This window comes from Schistocerca nitens, chromosome 2 (assembly GCF_023898315.1).
Source record: "Schistocerca nitens isolate TAMUIC-IGC-003100 chromosome 2, iqSchNite1.1, whole genome shotgun sequence".
NCBI lineage: Eukaryota > Metazoa > Arthropoda > Insecta > Orthoptera > Acrididae > Schistocerca > Schistocerca nitens.
In genome coordinates, this window is record NC_064615.1 from 445,173,331 (window position 1) to 445,192,405 (window position 19,075).

Genomic DNA, 19,075 nt, shown 5'->3' on the forward strand with positions numbered 1-19,075 from the left:
CACATTCCCATACAGTCCAGCAATGGGCCATTACCACATCCAAAAACCTTATGAATCTGGAAACTACATGATTCCACCAGCCAGTGGAGAACCATGATGCAGTTCCTTCAAAACTCTCTGTCAGCTGCTGATAATGTTGTCTCACATGTGTAAAAGGCACCTCTGTGTCCTACACAATGACTGATCAACATCTGGCAGTGTTCACATGGCTTATATAGCCTATCACACCCGGTAACAACACCACTAAACATGAACAACACTAATGCACTGTGATGGCTGTTCTACCTGTCACAGAGAATTACCACTGTAATCATTTTTATATCTACCAATGTTGTGTATGTGTACAAAGTTTTGTTGACATCTGAGAATATCTTCTGGGTGGTTACTTCTTTTGTCAGGGAGCGTATATCCAGAATATCCAGAGGCTGAGGGATAGATGACAGATGTCAGTTTTCTGGGTATCAGGGCACAAGGAAGTTCAGTGGAAATCACAGTTGAGTGATTATGTACTCCAGTTATGATGGCTTAGTGTGCTATTCCTCTGCTTGCTGTATCCTCACTGTTGATGTGCAGTGTAATGTATTGGTAGAAATAAAAGTGCCTGGAAGACAGAACATAACTTATGGTTGGTAAAATCAACTACTTGATCATGGTATTCTTCCTTCTAGCCACTGAGATTAGGTGATGTCCTTTTCCCTTGCCTTCATGTAGGGCACAGTTTGACAATACTTGGCTTTATGCTCTTGTGAGAGGACCCTCCGCACTACGGTGGTTGTGGCATACAGATTTCAATACATTAAATTTTGATTCAGTGTATTTTATTTTTGTTTTATAGGATAGTTCGCCCACTGACATGTCTTCTATTTTTTCTATTTTAGTGTACAATGAGACAAATATGATACAGTTTTCAAGTATTTGTGAAATGTCTTTCTCCATAACCTGCTAGGAGAAGGTTTTAATGTGCTACCCAGGTGGCATACTGTTTTTTAAGTGTCACCCAGCCACAGTTTCCTGCATTATTTTTAGCATTTCTCTGTAGTTCACTTAAAATTTTATTTTAAATCTCAGTTTAACATTGATTATTTTGCACGTGAGAAGTGACAGGATTGCTCAGCTGGTACAGCATTTTCCTACTGAAGGTGAAGGTTCGAGATTTGAATCCCAATCTGACACTCAGTTTTAATTCTTCAGAGCTTACGAGTGTTCCACAGTTGGTTTTACATTTAATATGTTAAGAAGTCTGACATGTGTTACTGTTTTAACCATACTTCAAATTCATTATGCAACCAGTGTGGCACCTTGAACATTATATTTCAAAAAAATTGTGCAATGTGATCTATCTGGAAACCATTTAAAATTAATGTGTTCACCCCAGCATCCATGCATTTTGAGCTGGAAATTATTGTACCAAAATTAGAAACACAAAATGGAAATAAGCTGTGATGTTATACTGTGGACACAGAATTGTAATAATGCCAATGTCATTCCCTTTGACAAATTTGAGAGAAGCACTGTTCATTTGCAAGCACAGAGTTTTCTACCTATTGGCACTATGATGAAGCAATGAGTTGATGTAGTGCATCTATCTAGTGTTGAGTTTCTAGGAGTGCTCTCTGGGATGCAGCCCCTTTAATGTTTTGAATCCTCTGAGAAGAGAGAAAGAGCTACATTTTATTTATATTAAAAGGCAGAGATACATCAATTACATTATTAGTAAAAGCAGGTAATGATATCAGATTTTATCTATGTCTGGAATATTTGTAAATAGTGTGTTGGTATTTCTTCTAGGTAACCTCATAGCCAACCTCACAACCTGTTCATAACACAATTTGAATGTCGACCTGTACATATTATTGGAACTGTTCTGCAGTTACTGTTTAAAACCCATAGAAAAAATGCTGTCAGATTTTGAAATACATTTTGAGAAGTCACTGCTTTCATTGTTATGCAGTAATATTGTAATGTCATTTGTTCACTTGTGTATTGAGTGTTGAAGAAGTCGAGGCAAAGTGTGCAATTCTATTAAAGGTTCAGAGTCAAAATACATCCTAAGATTACACAGTATTTCTCAGCTTCAGTAAGCAACAAGCTGAGTTATTTAAGACTGACAATGAAAGTGGCAGAGATGATCAAAGTAAAGAAATGAGTGAAATGAAATCATGTGTGCTGAAAATGTGCCATTCACATGTGCGCCTACTTCTCCCCCTAAGTAGTGTTGATTGTGATCTTTCTGACTGTTGGACAATCGAATGAAAAGAATATTTCTGTAAGAATGAGTGGTTGATAGTACAAACCCAGAAATAGGGCTGTAGAAGTTGTAAGAAATTTGAGTCATTGGGGCAGGAAATAAGTAAAAAAGAAATGAATATTTTCAAACAATAATCAACAATTTCAATGTCATGCTTTGGAGAAGGCAAAACAGACCAGATGACACATCTCAAAAGAAAATCTTTAAACATAAAGAAAGTTCAGCCCATAAAGCTGGTTTGAAAATATTATGTGTGGTAAGTGAAAATTCTTTGGAATCTGTCTATGTTCAAGCATTGGAGAATGACAAGTCAGTAACACCTAATGTTTTCAGAACTTTCTACAAAGTTGCCAAAAAGAGTCAACTTTTGAATAATTTTGAGTTGAAATTTGATGTTCAGAAATTCTTCGTTCCAGGTTGAAATGTGTCAACATATTGAGTCATTTGTTGGGGAATTCATAGTCAGGATTATCAAAAATATAAATGGATTGGATAGAAAAATTTGCTTGATGCTTGATGAAAGTTCAACATTCAGCCAACTGTCTTCATTGATTATTTACATTCGAACAATGTCACCTGATGTGACAAAATCAACTTATATTTTCCTCGATTTGATTGAAATAGAATGCATGACAGGTGAAGGTGTATTTAATGCTGCAATGGATAATTTAAAGACATGAGATTTACACCAAGAGTTTATAATGAAAATCTCATTTCTTTTGCCACTCATGATGTGGCAGTTATGTTGGAGAAAAATAGAAAGTTGCAGCTGCATTGCTGAAACAAGCTTTCCCAGAGGTTTTAAAGTGGCGCTGTGGGAATGATAAGCTGGAAATATTTGGTGATATAAGAAAAGTTTTTCCTTCTCAAATCAATCATTGTAAATCTTTCGTGGGTAAGCTCTACCATCAACCAAATATGCCTGAGAACTAAGAATACACGCAGAAGAACTTGAAACCCAAATTCTTAAAATTAACAGAGTGGGCTGCCTCTAGTTTTAGAAGTGTGTCAGTAGTTTGGAGAAATTATGAGGCACTAGTTTCATGTCTTCTACAGAAAATCGCCAGTGTTAATTATATTTTGGTTCTTGGTTTAATGTGTGGCATGCCACAGCACAGGAGTTATCTGATCTTGTTTAAAGCTGCAGACCTATGATGTCAGTTCCTACTGAAAACACAACTCAAAGTGTTTGAAGAGAGAAAGGTAAACAGAATTCCATATTATAATGATGCTTTCAAAGCAAAGGAACAATATTACAATTAAAGGGGGTTTCTCGTCAGAAAGAAAATGAAAAGAAATATACTGCTAGGCCTAGTTTCTATGACTCAAGATTATTTTATGAAAGGTTATGCAAGTTAATGAAAGACTGACTTAAGTGATGAATATATTTCTCCATGCACTAAAATACTGGATCCTTCTTACTAGCCTGACACTTATGCAGTAACTTTTGCTGCTAAAGAATAAAATGTAAAAACATGTAAAGGTTCAGATTTCCTGAAGGAAAAATAATCAAAGGTTTTTGAAACTGTCTAGAAGGAAAGAAATGCCAAGCTTCTCTATTGCCCGTGATAAACACAGTTATAACTGCCTACTGATATCCACCAGGGAACACGAGAGAGTATCACTGCAAACGAAGACAATTGCCAAATTGATGTTCGTCAAACTAGCAGGACCTGCTTTACAGCTGTTCAACCCAACACTTTATGTGAAGAGCTGGTTTCTGAAAGGAAGACTGCAGGCTACAGACATGAAAAGTAAGGAGTGAAAGAGAGAAATATGACAGTGATATTTTTATGACAGTTTGGAACTTGCTTAAACAACCAGATTAATCAGCAACGTACCTCTTTTAATCCGAATTCTAGATATTATACATAAATCTGAATTATTTGTTTACTTCAAGGTATGCCACAAAAGCATTTTACAGTTTCTCACAGTAATAATTTTTAAACATTTGGCATTTCCTACTGGTCTCTCAGAGTACCACTTAACGATTTTCCAGAAAAATCAGCACTGCATCTATCAATTAAGTCCAGTGATGGCATTAACTTGCAATACAGAAGGCTGAGAACATTTCTGTTTCCTGTTATCAGTTGTCTAGAAACGAGATTGACAAATACCTTCTTACAATGGGAATTAACTACTTTGAAATGTGTGTAATAAATAATTGTGGGGAATGCACTGAATGCAATGGTGAATAAACTATTATCCCAAAGTAAGCAGTAATATATAGAATGAAGGAGCAGATCCCTTCACCTAAATATACAGAATTAAGTTACCATGCACTATAATTACACAAATTTTATTACCCAGCCAACATACATCTGTGATGAAACTGAAAAAAAAAGAACTATGCAAATAAATTTCTTTAAACATCTATTGGTGGAAAATTTAGTAACCCTGCCAAAAATTAAAATGGAAGACACAGATGTGTAACATCACCTATGTCCAGCAACAACACCTGCAGTGGAACATGCCTGAAATCACAGCCAGGTCACATAAACTTCCATAGTGGGCAAATATAATTATGCCTGGTGCAGTTTCTTCCCCCGTTTATTTTATCTGACTCCCCTCCCTATGTAGACTACCACCATTATGACTGTTTACTGTGTGGACAGTGCTACTTAGTCTGAATTTTTGGTTTCCAACAGTGCAAGGCTTCATGGAACTTCCATTACTAAACACATGTTTAACAGCTAAGTAGTGCTTATACTTTATACAACTTAATAAAGGACTATGTCATATTAATTTATATTGTGGCTCATATGAATATACCAACAATAACTGTTAACTGTTGACTTTGTGGACTAATAGACAATTTTAATTTACTGTTACAAAAATTAATTGTGTTCACTAAACATTTTTGGCCCCAAGTGAAGGTTGTAACACTGGTGACAAAGCAAGCACAGTTTTGATTCACCAAGTGCTACCATAAACGTCAGATTTCTCCAACTGTGGCAGCACCAGCTAAACCAACATCAGAACCTGATCATGTTCATCACTACAGAAGTTGCCAGTGTGACCAGTAACTGAGGCATTTCAACCATTTAACACATTCGCTGTGATTACCAGTATGGGCCGCTAACGTTCTAGGCAGATGCTTGTAAGCGCACATGAGCTGAGAGCTGAAACCATACCCCTGCAAAAAGTTCTTGTTGTGTACGTACATAATATTGACAGCAAATATAATGTCTGTGCAAGAGGTGGTGCTAGATATAGAAATACAAGTATGCTTTAGTTGCATGCCAGTCATGTGATAAATGCTGCATGCTGTCTGACACTTATAAGTGTTATTTGCATTTATTGCAAACAATTCTAACAATAAGCACTCTGTCTTCAGGCCACAAGTGGCCCAATGGGACCATCCAACCGCCATGTCATCCTCAGTTGAGGATGCGGATAGGAGGGGCATGTGGTCAATACACTACTCTCCCGGTCTTTATGATGGTTTTATTTGACCGGAATTCTAACAGTGCCTCTGATTTATTGATTTTATTGCAAACTGGAAAGAAAATGCAATTCAAACAAGCTATAAAGCTGCTCCATCAAGAAAGAATTAGTCTGAAAACACCAAAAGATTTATCAAATGGAGAAAAAGAAACAGGACTCATCAGCAGTGTGGTGCTATGGAAACCCAATCCCCTACAACAAATAAGTTTGCAAGGTGTAGAGGTGATGTTTTTATAGCAAACCACAAATAAGTCCACATACTGCACAGAAATTTCATGTTATGAGCAATCAATGTAACAACATTTTACTTGACTATCAAATAAAACAAATACAAACTCTTTATAAATCAAACATGAACAGATCTTCCTCTGAAGATACGGCATCCCATTGCATTACATATGTGTAATTGTGGAGCAGTTCAAACAGAATCCAGGTTTGTTTGGACACATTATGCACAAATACAATGTATCCATATGCTGGCCCCGTTCTGTACACATTGTACATCGCTTCCTCATAAGCTGCTTCTTCCCTTCAGTTGCATCCTGCTTTCGCATAACGTGTGTGTCTATGATATTTGTAACGTACACCTTTTGTAATGTCCATTGGTGGAAGTATTTCCTTTATTATTTGTATCCTATAATCATACAACGTCAGCCCTGAGAGTATTTATTATATAGGCAATGTGAACTGAAATTAGCATGTCAACTACATGGAAGAATAGTTCCTTTGGCCAGCGGATAGTCTTTTGTTCACATAAATAATACAACAACACCTGGTCCTGCCTATCGGTCCCAGACATACAACTATTGTATTTGATAATTGGCAGTGGTTTCGAGACTATTTGCTGGCGTTCATTCGGCACATGTCCCATTGTATTAGGATATTCCATGGAAGCATAGGAGACCTCTCACCTATCCTTCCATTTGCCGATCATTATGCTGTCCAAATATTGCAATAGTGTCTCCTTTCCCCAGTTTTGCGCATACCATGTCTTTAGGGGTATTTCTCCTATTTACCCTTAGTGTCCTGGTGAAATGTGTTTTTGAATTCAAGAGGGATTTAGGTAAAGCAAAGCTGTTGTAAAAATTTTCCATGTAAACATGATGGCCAACATGCAGCTTCTTTTCCAGCAAATGTAATACTATCTTTTCAGCATGCCTTTTTTCCCCCATATCACTATGCACCTCCGTGTACACAGCACATTTATTTACGAAACTGTCTGGATTATTTAGCATGAACAATTTGACGCCATATTTATTACTTTTTTTCTTTATATATTGTCTAAATGACAGTTGTCCCCTCCAAAGAATCATTCATTCATCTAAAGGTATATCCCTATCTGGATATCACACCTGACACATTCTGTTGTTAAAATAATTCAATATAGGGCATGCCTTGTATAGTCGATCATCTGGTTTCAGGTCTCCTGACTCTGGATTTTTTGTAAAATACAGTGAGCATAAGATGAGCAAACATCTGTCCCATACTCATTGCTATTACTCTATTGTCAAACAGCGGGTCTTTCTTCCAGTAGTCTTGTAATCAGGCATATTTGACATTACCCATATGTGACAAAATACCCAGGAAGACTAGTATTTCTCCTATACTTACAGGTTACCAATTACTAATCCTAGAGTCCTCTTTCATATTTCCATTTGCAAATATATTGTGTGCATTACTGTTCATTTCATCAACTACGAGCTGCAGTATGTGATCTGTAACCAGTAGCCTAAAGAAACCCATTGGAGTATTACAAGGAGGATTTATCTGCAAAATTTTGCTTTAGTACATGGATGATACTGCATCCCTTGTGGCTCTTCATGCCAAGTTGCACCTGGTTTGCTTGCTTCTGTGAGTGCGGGTTCTTTATCGTCAGCGATTTCCTCATCATTGTTGTCTGATTCCGAACTGTCGCGAAACATATTCAACAGTTCTGCTTCCACACTGTCGTCACTATGGTATGTTTCTGCCGTCTCCAAATTCCAGCCGCCCTCCTCTGGTTTGTCCCCTCTGAACTCAACATCACTGTCTTCTAACACACTCAGTAACTCATGGTCAGTACATTGTTCACTCTTCCTACTCATTTTTTGGGTTAGAAGGCATCAGTGTCAGTTGATTCGCCACCATTGCTAACAATTCACAGCACAGAAGACTAAAGAAAACACACCACTGCAGACATGAAAACATTATGTGGTATTTCCTTGATTGTTTGTACTAACATGAATGCACAGCTGAACAAACTAAACTGAGTACTCAGATAGTGAATGTGCCACTTATAAGCGTTACCCACACTGGCTTGTTATTGGCAGAAAAGCTAGGAAGTGTCAGCCACACTGGCGTGTTGATTGCGGAAATGCTTAGAAGCGTCATCTGCAGTGAATGTGTTAATAAGACTCAAGAGGATAAGGAAGTATAAAAAAAAAAAAAAAAAAAAAAAAAAAATACCATGCTGCCATTTCAGGCAAATGATATTAAATGTCAGTATCACCTAAGGGCCCTTTTGTTGTCTATGAATCCTCAGCTAAATTACTTGATTCAGAAGCTAGCTCCATTGTTACTGTAGTCTACGATATTCTCTTTATTATGTGATCATTTTTCTAACAAGATGCATGTGATAGTGACAAGGCTAAAATTCTTACAACATTGTAAGGCAGATGCTGTAAGTTATGCATATTGAGTTGCAGATTTTCAAGAGTGGTATTGAGAATGTAAATTCATATGTGGGTGTTGTAAATCATATGCAGAAAGCTTAATACATAATGTAGCGATTCACATTGCCTCAGATAAGGATGTCCATGTGTAAGCCTTAAGACAGTCTGATAACTCCCCGGCTGAAGTATTGTGAACTGCACATGCATTTGAAACTTTTTCAGCAGACGTAGAGATTTCGCATTTGATTCAGAGCCATGGTGGTATTATAGTCCACCAGGTTTCAGTAACAGACTCGAAAGTAATAAACAAGTTGCATTCGGCAGAAGTGTTCTCCGCAGTCACGGGCTAGTACCAGTCATTGTTTGTGGTGATAAACTTGGCTTCACAGTCTCCCAGACTGTTTTTCCCTGCGTTCCAGATGTCAGTGTCATTATTATGAGGACAAAGTGTTATAAGAGTCAACACAGAGGTCACTTTGCAGAAGTATGTTGTAGTGCAGAGGGCAGAGGGCAGCAGGCAACAGAGATTCAAATTAATAACATTTCAAGCAGTGATCAGATGCTAACACCACATAAAATTTTGCCGCAGGCAACAGTGCAAGGCGGCCTAGTGATTTTCTTTTCATTTCTCACACACTAGTCTTGGTTATAAACCAGTGTATGTACGTTAAAGTGGGTACCCCCCATTCGGTGAAGTACAGTTAGAATGGTGGGCACATGGCCACACTTTTTTAGATGAAACTGACAGTCACTTATAATCAGGTGTTCTGGCCATTATCATTTTTTGTTGTGGCAGATCTATCAGACAAGAATATATTTGGCCCCAATGCATATCTCGCTTTGGGATTTTCATTACATTAGGAAATGAACTCCTCGACTCATTCAGGACCCTCTGTTGCTGTGTTTATACTTAGAACTCAGTTTGCACAACCGTTTAAACCTGGTGTGGGGAAAGTCGTTGATTTTCAGGTCCACATTGCCTTAAAGCCAAAGGTGGGTTTGATATTATGCAAAAGATGCTTGATTCTATTGGCCATTAAGGATGAGGTTAAGACTGAACTAGATAGTCTAGAACAACAATACATTTTATCTCCCATTTCCTAGAGTCCATGGGATTTGTTATTAAGGTGGTCAGGAAATCCGGGGGGCTTTCTCCACTTATGTGAGGACTTGAGGCAAACCATTAATGCTTGAGCGGACACTGATTCTTATCCCTTGTCTCATCCAAATGAACTCTTTTCTGAACTTTTAGAAGGTAAAAAAAATTGCTCTAATGGAGGTGTATTTTCTGTTGCCTCATCACAACGAATCAGTAAGATATTAGTCTCCAATATTCTGTTTGGACTGTATCAATATGATAAATTTTTGGAGTAACTAGAATCCCCACCATATTCAAGATGTTTCTTGAACAAACTACAGCACACTCTGTGTCTAGTTTTTGTTGTCCTAGCACAGAAAGGCCTTAAATGTAACATTTCCAAATGCACCTTCTTTCAATAAGCAGTCATTTATTTAGGCTATATCCTCAGTGAAGACTGCCTTCAGCCCATCAAAGAAAACACTCAGAACATGCCTGTGCTTAAATCCAATAAGAACATTCAAATATTTCTTGAAAAAGTGAATTATTAAGTGTGATTTATTCACCACACAGCTTCCACAGCCCACCTGTTAAATCAACTTTCTTTTTCAGTGGCCCATAGAGTGCCATTGGGCTTTCGAGACATTAAAATCAGCCCTCCAATGAGCAACCTTTGTCGTGACTTACCATCTCCATCTGCCACTGGTATTGGTAACATATGTTTCCCAACATGGTATCGGGGCTTTTCTCTCTTAGTTGGAGGATTGTACAGTGAGACCAACTGTGTTTATGTTAAAGAACGTTAGTTCTATGCAGGTACATTATTCTCATATTGCAAAGGAAGCACTCGGTATCATCTTTGGTGTCCATAAATTTCTCTTACTTTATCATAAACCACTCGTGTTACTTTCTGACTGAAACTGAAGTTCAGTTTGCCAGTGCGTATAGTGCATGACAACTGTCAATGAGGGTCTATTTGAGAAATTCCTATATTCCGTTCACTTACACACTTTCAGCTCAGCATGGACGACAACCTGGAGCAACTACTCGATGAATACCCTATTATTTCCTAGAATATTGTTGCAGTGTATAGGTGTCTCCCACTTCTTTAACAGTTTCTGCAATATATCTCATCAGGTTGGCCTTCCAAGATCTCCAGTGCAGATCTGATGTGTCTTTCCCTGATTCTTTCATCAGCAATGTGTAATGGGTTCTTCACTACAGCCTGTTCAATAATCTATCTTCAAACAAGACACTGGCCATTATTTTGTAAATAGTTTATATTGAGTGCCACATCATGTGTATAGTTTTAAATTTTTACTTATCTTATTTGTGGGTTGTTGGTCTTGTTGTCTTCATGGAGTATGCTGCTGGTCCCAAGTCATTGCCCTTGCACCAAGTGAATGGTCAGAGAGTTGTTGTTTAGGTAATTTTTAAGGTTATTCCAATAAATGCATTTTCCGAGCTTTGAAATAGATGTATTCTTCAGCATTTCCACACTCATCACCAATAACATATAACACTTCTGCCTTCAGCAGTACCAAAAAATTATATCAAGTCCCTTTGCAACTACTCTGTTGCCAAGAGCATCTATTCCCTGATGATGTTCCTTACACAAGATAATGACTATTGTTGGGTGGTAATACCATTCTCCTCCTACGTCTGGTCCTTCAGCTCATGCAGCAGTTCAATTGGGGGCCTTTAGGGACAATTAGGTTTTAGATTGTTCAGCAAAGTACTGTTTGCCAGGCGCACCAACCAGACCCACCGGAGTAACAGAATATATAACACTGTTCACCAAAGAGAGGAGGTGCTGAGCAGCAGAGCTGCAGATATAAAAGGTAATCTACTGCTTTTGAGCAAAATCTTTTGTCTTTCATTTCCAGCTCATAAACACACACACACACACACACACACACACACACACGTGTGTGTGCACCCCTCTCCCCCCCTCTTTGTGTTTGGTGGTAATTGATCTAGCCTTAAATAAAAAGTTACATAAAAATTTGCTGATTGAGGTAGTAAAGTACAATGTCAATAATTATGTAGTGGGCATAATTTTCTCCACAGAAACTAAAACAAAATTTAATCCATTGTAGTTTTCATTGCAGTAAGTCAATTAATGTTTATCAAATCCTCCTCTTGCTCTTCCTGCAATTGTACAGTTTCTAATGTGCAAGCATCAATAAGATTACGCACTATTACAGTATATATACACAAATATCTGAATTATATATCATACCTTTAACTTTGTGTACTTTTAGCTAAAATAACAACAAATTTAATAGCTTAGGGATGTCAAACTAATTATTATGTGGGAAGATAAATTGAACTCTTACCATCTTCATCAGTTGACACAATGATGCTATGACTGTGTGGTCCAGTTCCTGCTCTATTATAAGCTTGTACCGTGATGCTGTATTCTGTGAATTTCAGCAAATTTGTGAGTTTTGTATGTAGATCCATCCCTGGAATTACTTCAAATGTCTTGTAATGCATTGATTCTGTTGAGTTTCTCACACAGTAACCTATGTAATATCCAATAATTTCTCCATTGTGAAGTTGAGGTTCTGGTGGCTGAAATTAAGAGTAGACCAACCTCTTATAATCTAGAAAATGTTTTTATGATCTCACCAAAAGTTAAGCTTCAATAGACAATTAGAACTCAATGAACAATTATAATACTTCAGTTATTGCTGAATTTTTTGATTTGTTCTCAGACCTACTCTGAGGAGCACTACATGTGAGCAGTTTATGGTACAACAATTTAATAACTGTTATTATCAACAGTGTGAGATAGTGAGAGCTGAACAAAATTCAGCAAGCTAATAAGCAGGGAGAAAAGCAGAGAGCTACAGACACAGTCCATAAAAAATAAAAATTACACGAAATTATCATTGTTCAACAATCATTTGCAAATGCAGAAAAACATGGACAAAATTTTAACTTAGTCCAATGAATAGCATCTCCCTTCACATATGAATAAATGCAACATAGCATCTACAAAAGAAAATAAAGATTCAGTTCCGAGGTTAGTGGTGATCTTCTGGAGTCAGTCACAACCAGTAAATACACTCTAGACGGAAAAAAAAAAAAAAAAAAAAAAAATGCCATGTCGGAATTATTTGAGTAGGCTGGAAATTGATAGATGTGTTGTACATGAACTGACAAACAAATGATTGAAATTTCAGAAAAAATGGTTGATTTATTCAAGAGAAAGAGCTTGACAAATTGAGCAAGTCAGTAGTGCATTGGTCCACTTCCTGAGGGATATCGTGCCAAATTCTATCCAAGTGGCCTGTTATAGTGTCAAAAGCCTGAGGTGGTTGGAGGGTCCTGCCCAATGCTACAAAAATTCTCAAATAGGGAGGAATCCAGTGACCTTTCTGGCCAAGGCAGCATTTGGCAAGCATGAAGGCAAGTAGTAGAATCTCTTGATGTGTACAGATGGACATTGTCTTGTTGAAATATAAGCACAGGATGGCTTGCCATGAAGGGCAACAGAATGGGACACAGAATATCATCGACATACTTGGAGCTGTAAGGGTGCCATGGATGTCTACCAAAGGGGTCCTGCTTTGAAAAGAAACAGTCTCGTAGAACATCACTCCTGGTTGTCGGATCGTATGGTGGGTGACAGCCAGATTGGTATCCCACAGCTGATTGAAGCATCTCTTAGACACATCTTCAGCCTGCTATCTCATTGAATGGAGTAGAAGTATCTTCAGTGGTGAGTCGTACTTTGTACTCAGCCCTGATGACCAGCAAAGACATGTCTGGAGATGGCCCAATCAGTAGTTGGTTACCAACCTGACTGTCGCCACCGGCTGGATTGGCCGAGCAGTTCTAGGCACTACAGTCTGGAACCGCGCGACCGCTATGGTTGCAGGTTCAAATCCTGCCTCGGGCGTGGATGTGTGTGATGTCCTTAGGTTAGTTAGCTTTAAGTAGTTCTAAGTTCTAGGGGACTGATGACCTCAGATGTTAAGTTCCATAGTGCTCAGAGCCATTTGAACCATTTGACTGTCGCCCACTATATGGCTAGACAGCTGGGAGTGATGGTCTAGGATGCCATTTCCTTTTGTAGCAGAACCCTTTTGGTACTCATCCACAGTACCCTTACAACACAGTGGGGTGTCAACGGTATTCTGTGCCCTGTTTTGCACCCAATCAGGCCTGCCATCCTGGGATTACATTTCAGTGAGATAATGACCAACCGCACATGGCAATAGTTTCTGCTGCTTGTCTTCTTGCTCGCCAAACCCTACCTTGACCAAGCAGGTCACCAGGTATCTCGCCAGCTGAGAATGTTTGGAGCATTATGGGCAGGGCCCTCCAACCAGCTTAAGATTTCACCGATCCAAAGTGCTAATTGGACAGAGATTGTCACAGTATTCCTCCAGAGGACAGCCAGCAACTCTTATCAGTCAGTGCCAAGTGAAATACCTCCTTTCATAAGAAACAGAGATGCACCAATGTGTTATTGGCCTTTACAATTTTTGATGCTCTTTCTCTTGAATAAATCATCCAACTTGGCCTTTTCAATTTTTGATGCTCTTTCTCTTGAATAAATCGTCCAATTTTTCTGAAATTTTAATCATTTGTTTGTCTGTACATGCATATCACGTCTATCAATTTCTTTTCAATTTGGATACTTCTGTAATTCCTTTGTGGTGCATCCTTTTTTCCCCTTAGAGTGCCTGTAAGGTTAATACTAAGCAGTGATATGGAATGGGAGGAATATGTTAAATCTATAGTAGGAAAGGTGATTGAAAGGTTTGAGTTTATTGGAAGGGTTCTGGGAAAGTGCAGTAAATGTGTTAAGCAATCTGCATACATCATTCTAACATGAACTGACTATAGCACCATCAGAGTCTTCCAACGTAGTTGATCCAGAGGCTATTTAGATTGTAGATGGACTTAATGAAAATTATTTTAGTGGGTTATTGTGTGTTTCAGTATTAAATTTTTAAGCTGATTAATTTTGCATTAAAAGACTTTCAAATTCTTGAGTACTGCTCGAGATTAGGGGGCCTCTACCAAATAGACATGACAGTACACATGAAACCAATTCACAGGCCCATTTCTAGGATCATAACAGCTTTGTATAGCTCATATGAATGTGTAACAGTCTTAAATAGGAATATCTCAAAGAAAGATGACTTTGTTCTAGCAAAAACCTGTTGAAAAAACTTAGAGAAGCAGTTTTGGATGAAGACAGTGTAACAGTACTGCTGCATCCAACGTATATCTCGTGTAGGATTCATGAACATAAGGTAAGGAAGTTTAATATGTGCACAGAGACCTATACAGTTTTTTTAATCACATGCTCAATAAACAAATGGTATGGGACAGGAAACAACTAACACTGGTATGAAAAACCCATGGCATTATTTATGCAGTGGCCTTTGGAATATTAATGTCAATATATATATGATCTCCTCAGTTCTAAGATTTCTCATTAGAAGTTGTGTCAAGATGGTTTGCAATCAGCAACACAGGTCCGTCTTACAAACTTACTATTTTGATCTGTCAACAGATGTTTAATAGATCAGAACATATCAGAAATAATGATGAAACATTGCAATGAAATGTGTACTGATTTGGCGTAGAGACAAAGAAGCATCGTGCATCTGAATCTTCCCGCTGATGATCAGCCAACGAGAATAAAGGGGGAAAAATATGGAAGCCACTGTAGTGCTCACAGGAGGGTATTATGTAGACTACTATTATTAATCATTTGCTTTTCAGTTCCACTTATGCAGGGGCTGAGGGGAAAATGAGTGTTCATACGCCTCTCTGTGAGCCCTAATTTTCCTTGTTTTGTCCTAATGGCCCTTAAGTCAGAAGAATATAGAAGGCACTATAGTTGTTCTACAGTCTAGCATAAACATTGGTTCTGTAAACTTCCTCCACAGCATTTCACAAAAATATCATTCTTTTTATGTACCTCCTCTGTAAGGTCACTGAACATTCATGTATTAATCCAATTGACTGTTACTGTATTTAGGTGTGCAAAACAGATCTAGCAGCACATCATAGACACAATAAATCACCATTAGATTTTAAAAAGCTTTTATGTAACGTTCTTTCATTATTTTTTACTTTAAGTTTTTTCAATTGTTAAATTCTGCACTAAGTAAAATGCTACCTGGTAGCTTCTCATTTCATAATTTTCCCTCTAGTTCATGTTATCCTAGTACTTTTCCTTCTCTTTCTTTTCTCAATATCAAATTCCAGTTTCTTCTCTCTTATTGTACCAAACTATGTCTTTTATTTCGTGATTCATATTTTTTAATCTTTTCATCTTCACTGTGAAGTTTGTTGTCATGTACATGAGAGGTAGTTACATAGTTTTACTCATCTACATGAAAAAAATACAGTTATGTAATTAAGCTTTTGTGTATTTGCTGATACATGTCAGCAGTCGTGGCACCGTGGCACACACTGAAACACCTGTCACTTTAGGCCCTACTGAAGCACACCAACAAAAGAGTTGAAACAAAACAGCACAGCCTGTTGATAAAATGGCGTATCATATGTATGTTAAATTGTTCTTTGGAGATGGAATAAAAAAGATTGGTTGAATTCTGTAATTTGTTAGTAAACTGAATAGAGAATTGAAGGCCTACTGTGAGAAAGAAAAAATCGCTTTCAGAATTCTCCTCCATGGTAATGTTCCCAGCTATCCACTTTTCATTATTGATTCAAATAAAAACATTGTAGTCCTGCTTCTGCCACTAAATACTGCATCTATCCCACAACACCTTGCCGGATAGTTATTTCTATATTCAAGGCATACTATCCGCATAAAACATACTCCATTCTCATAAAAGAATGTGATTTAAATAACAATCTTACCATCAAGAATTTCTGGTGACAGTTTAATATTCAGATGTTGGTTGATGTTATATAGCTCCTAAAAGTATGAATGGTTTAGGGAGGAAACTATGGCCCGATGCTGTGTTAGTGCTAGAAGATGCAATGAAATCTTCATTTCAACGAGATAAATTGTGGACATTGCATGCCAGATTGGATTCACTAATGTTGATGAAGAGGATGTTTGTGACCTCGTAAGCTCTCATTCTGAGGATCTGACCAATGAAGATTTGCATATAAAGAAATTTGTAATGGAAAATGAACTGACTATAGTATCATCAGATTCTTCCAATGTAGGTGATATGGAGGCTATTTAGTTTGTAGATGGACGTAATGAAAATTATTTTAGGGTATTGTTGTGATTTTCAGTGTTAAATTTTTAAGTTTATTAATCTTACATTAACAAGCATTTCAGAAAGACAATAATGGTTATTTTTGGTAAAAATATTAAGAAACTCTGCAATTTTAAACTTAATATATCAGTAAATGAAGACCTAACTCCATATCTTACATAAAAAATTACTCTCAATTACATGAATATAGTATGCATAGTGATTCTGCCAAACATATCATATACCGGTATAATGAGATTTATCTGTATCTGAAAACAAACAGACTTTTATATTTTTTTTTTTTTGAGGTGATAATTAAAACTTTATGACCACCCCTTGCAGTTGTACCGGTACAACTGTGGTGAGTCAGGAGCTTTGTATCTATCTTGTCTATGACAATGGGTTCACTAAGCTGTTCATAATAGTTCACTTACATTCCTTTTTTGTTTGATTTTGTGTTGATAAGCTTAACTCGTGTAAACAGAAATCCTTTTCTTACTTCCATCACACTTAATTAATTTCTACAGTATCTGCCCTTGACCTCTCTACTTCTTTTCACAAGTTCATTAACCTATTACAGAGTAAGGTCACACAGTTGTAAGATATTGGACTTGTATTTGGGAAATTAGCAACTCAAATCCTTGTCCAGTCATCTAGACTTAGTTTTCTGTGATTTCCCTTAATCTCTTAAGGGCAGAAAGTTTCATTTGGAAGCGTATTACTGATTTCCTTCAACATTTTTCCCCAATTTGAAATTGTGCTGCTCTTTAATGATCTCACTGCTTACTGGACATTAAACTCTAATCTTTCTTCTTTCCAGCTGACCAACACCAGTAAGAGATGGAAAATATGTATATAGTACTTTATTTTTTTCTTATGAAAAACCCTCCTGGGTAGTCCCTGCCTGGAGATCCAAATGAGAAGTATTTCACTTCTGCAATATATTATTCAAGACAATGTCACAATCATTAAACGATGAGGTCATGGAATAAAATGGCTCTAGTTTTCTCTTTCTTTCTGTTGTGCAACAGTAACAGTGTAACAAAGCCATCTTGGCTTAATGTTACAAGGTGTGCTTGTGAAATCTTATGGGACTTAACTGCTAAGGTCATCAGTCGCTAAGCTTACACACTACTTAACCCAAATTATCCTAAGGACAAACACACACACCCATGCCCGAGGGAGGACTCGAACCTCCGCTGGGACCTGCTGCACAGTCCATGACTGCAGCGCCTTAGACCACTCGGCTAATCCCGCGTGGCGATATTACAAGGCCATACTGGTTAATCATCGAGACTGTTGCCCCTGTAACTACTGAAAAGGCTGATATTCCTGCTCAAGAATCATGTTTTAGTCTGGGCTCTCAATGGGTGACATAATATCCCCCTACATTTCAGCTGTCTGTATCACTGAGGCATGCGAAGTTCAGTTAGGAATCAGCATAAAGCCAAGGAAGTAAATTATTATGTATTGTAGTGTCACATATCACTTTGGTAAAGTGATGTGTTGCACAGCATTTAACAAGATGATGAATGATAGTCGTCACCATAAAAGTTTCATTTAAGTCATGAGCTACTATAATATGCTGTTAATAGATTGTTTCCTTACGTGCAAGAAACCTGGATTGGATGGATGCAGAATATCTGTAGGCTCAGACAATGATGGCAATCTCACAACATTTCATGATATCTGCTGTATGGGAAATTCATTCTCTGTCATTGGGTTCTGAGTTGGAGACATGGTTGTGACAATTGCAGTGACATCAGAAGGACAAGAAAAAAGCTGTTCAGTTTTCGAGATTGTACATAATGGTGGATTTGTGGTGTTGCAAGTTACAAAAATTTATTATGCAAGATCATTGTAAAATGATGTCATTTCTGAGAAGTGTCATATTTATTTCAAGAATTTGGATATTGTACTCTTGACATCCAATGATAACTGCAACTTTGAGAAATGAAGTCTGATGATATTATGAGTGTGAGAAAGTAATCAAATGAGCAAATTGATGACAGTCAATTGTAGCTCCCATGCAATCTTTAGGTCACCACTAAATATCATATGGTACATCACACTATTAACCCATTAAAACAATTCTAAAGGAGTTACGAGGCCTTATTCCAGTATATATGATACTTAACATCACAATCTGATTTAAAAAATATGAAGAATGTAAGGGGGCAATAAATCATCAATAGAGAGAAGAAACAGGAACAAAAAATTTACCAAATGAAAATAGAAGAATAGAAAATAAAATGAGAAAGGCTAAAAATATTGAGTTATGAAGCTAAATCTGATGATCACTTTCTGTGACATCAAGAACTGATATTTATGAAAAGAGTTCCTTAACATAAACAGCAAAACTTAATGGTATTTTGTTGAAAAGTGACATTCTGATCCATTGGCTGCATACAAAATATAGGCTGACTCTTACATAGAAGAT

General features: G+C 37.3%; 1 protein-coding gene across 1 annotated transcript in view; it reads right to left on the bottom strand.

The window, feature by feature from the left end:
• LOC126235076 (Down syndrome cell adhesion molecule homolog) overlaps positions 1-19,075 on the bottom strand; it is a 100,989-nt gene that overhangs the window by 16,935 nt on the left and 64,979 nt on the right. The window contains exon 6 of the mRNA XM_049943810.1: positions 11,764-12,001. Coding sequence (XP_049799767.1) covers positions 11,764-12,001 — 238 coding nt within the window. The remainder of the gene's footprint in view (positions 1-11,763; positions 12,002-19,075) is intronic.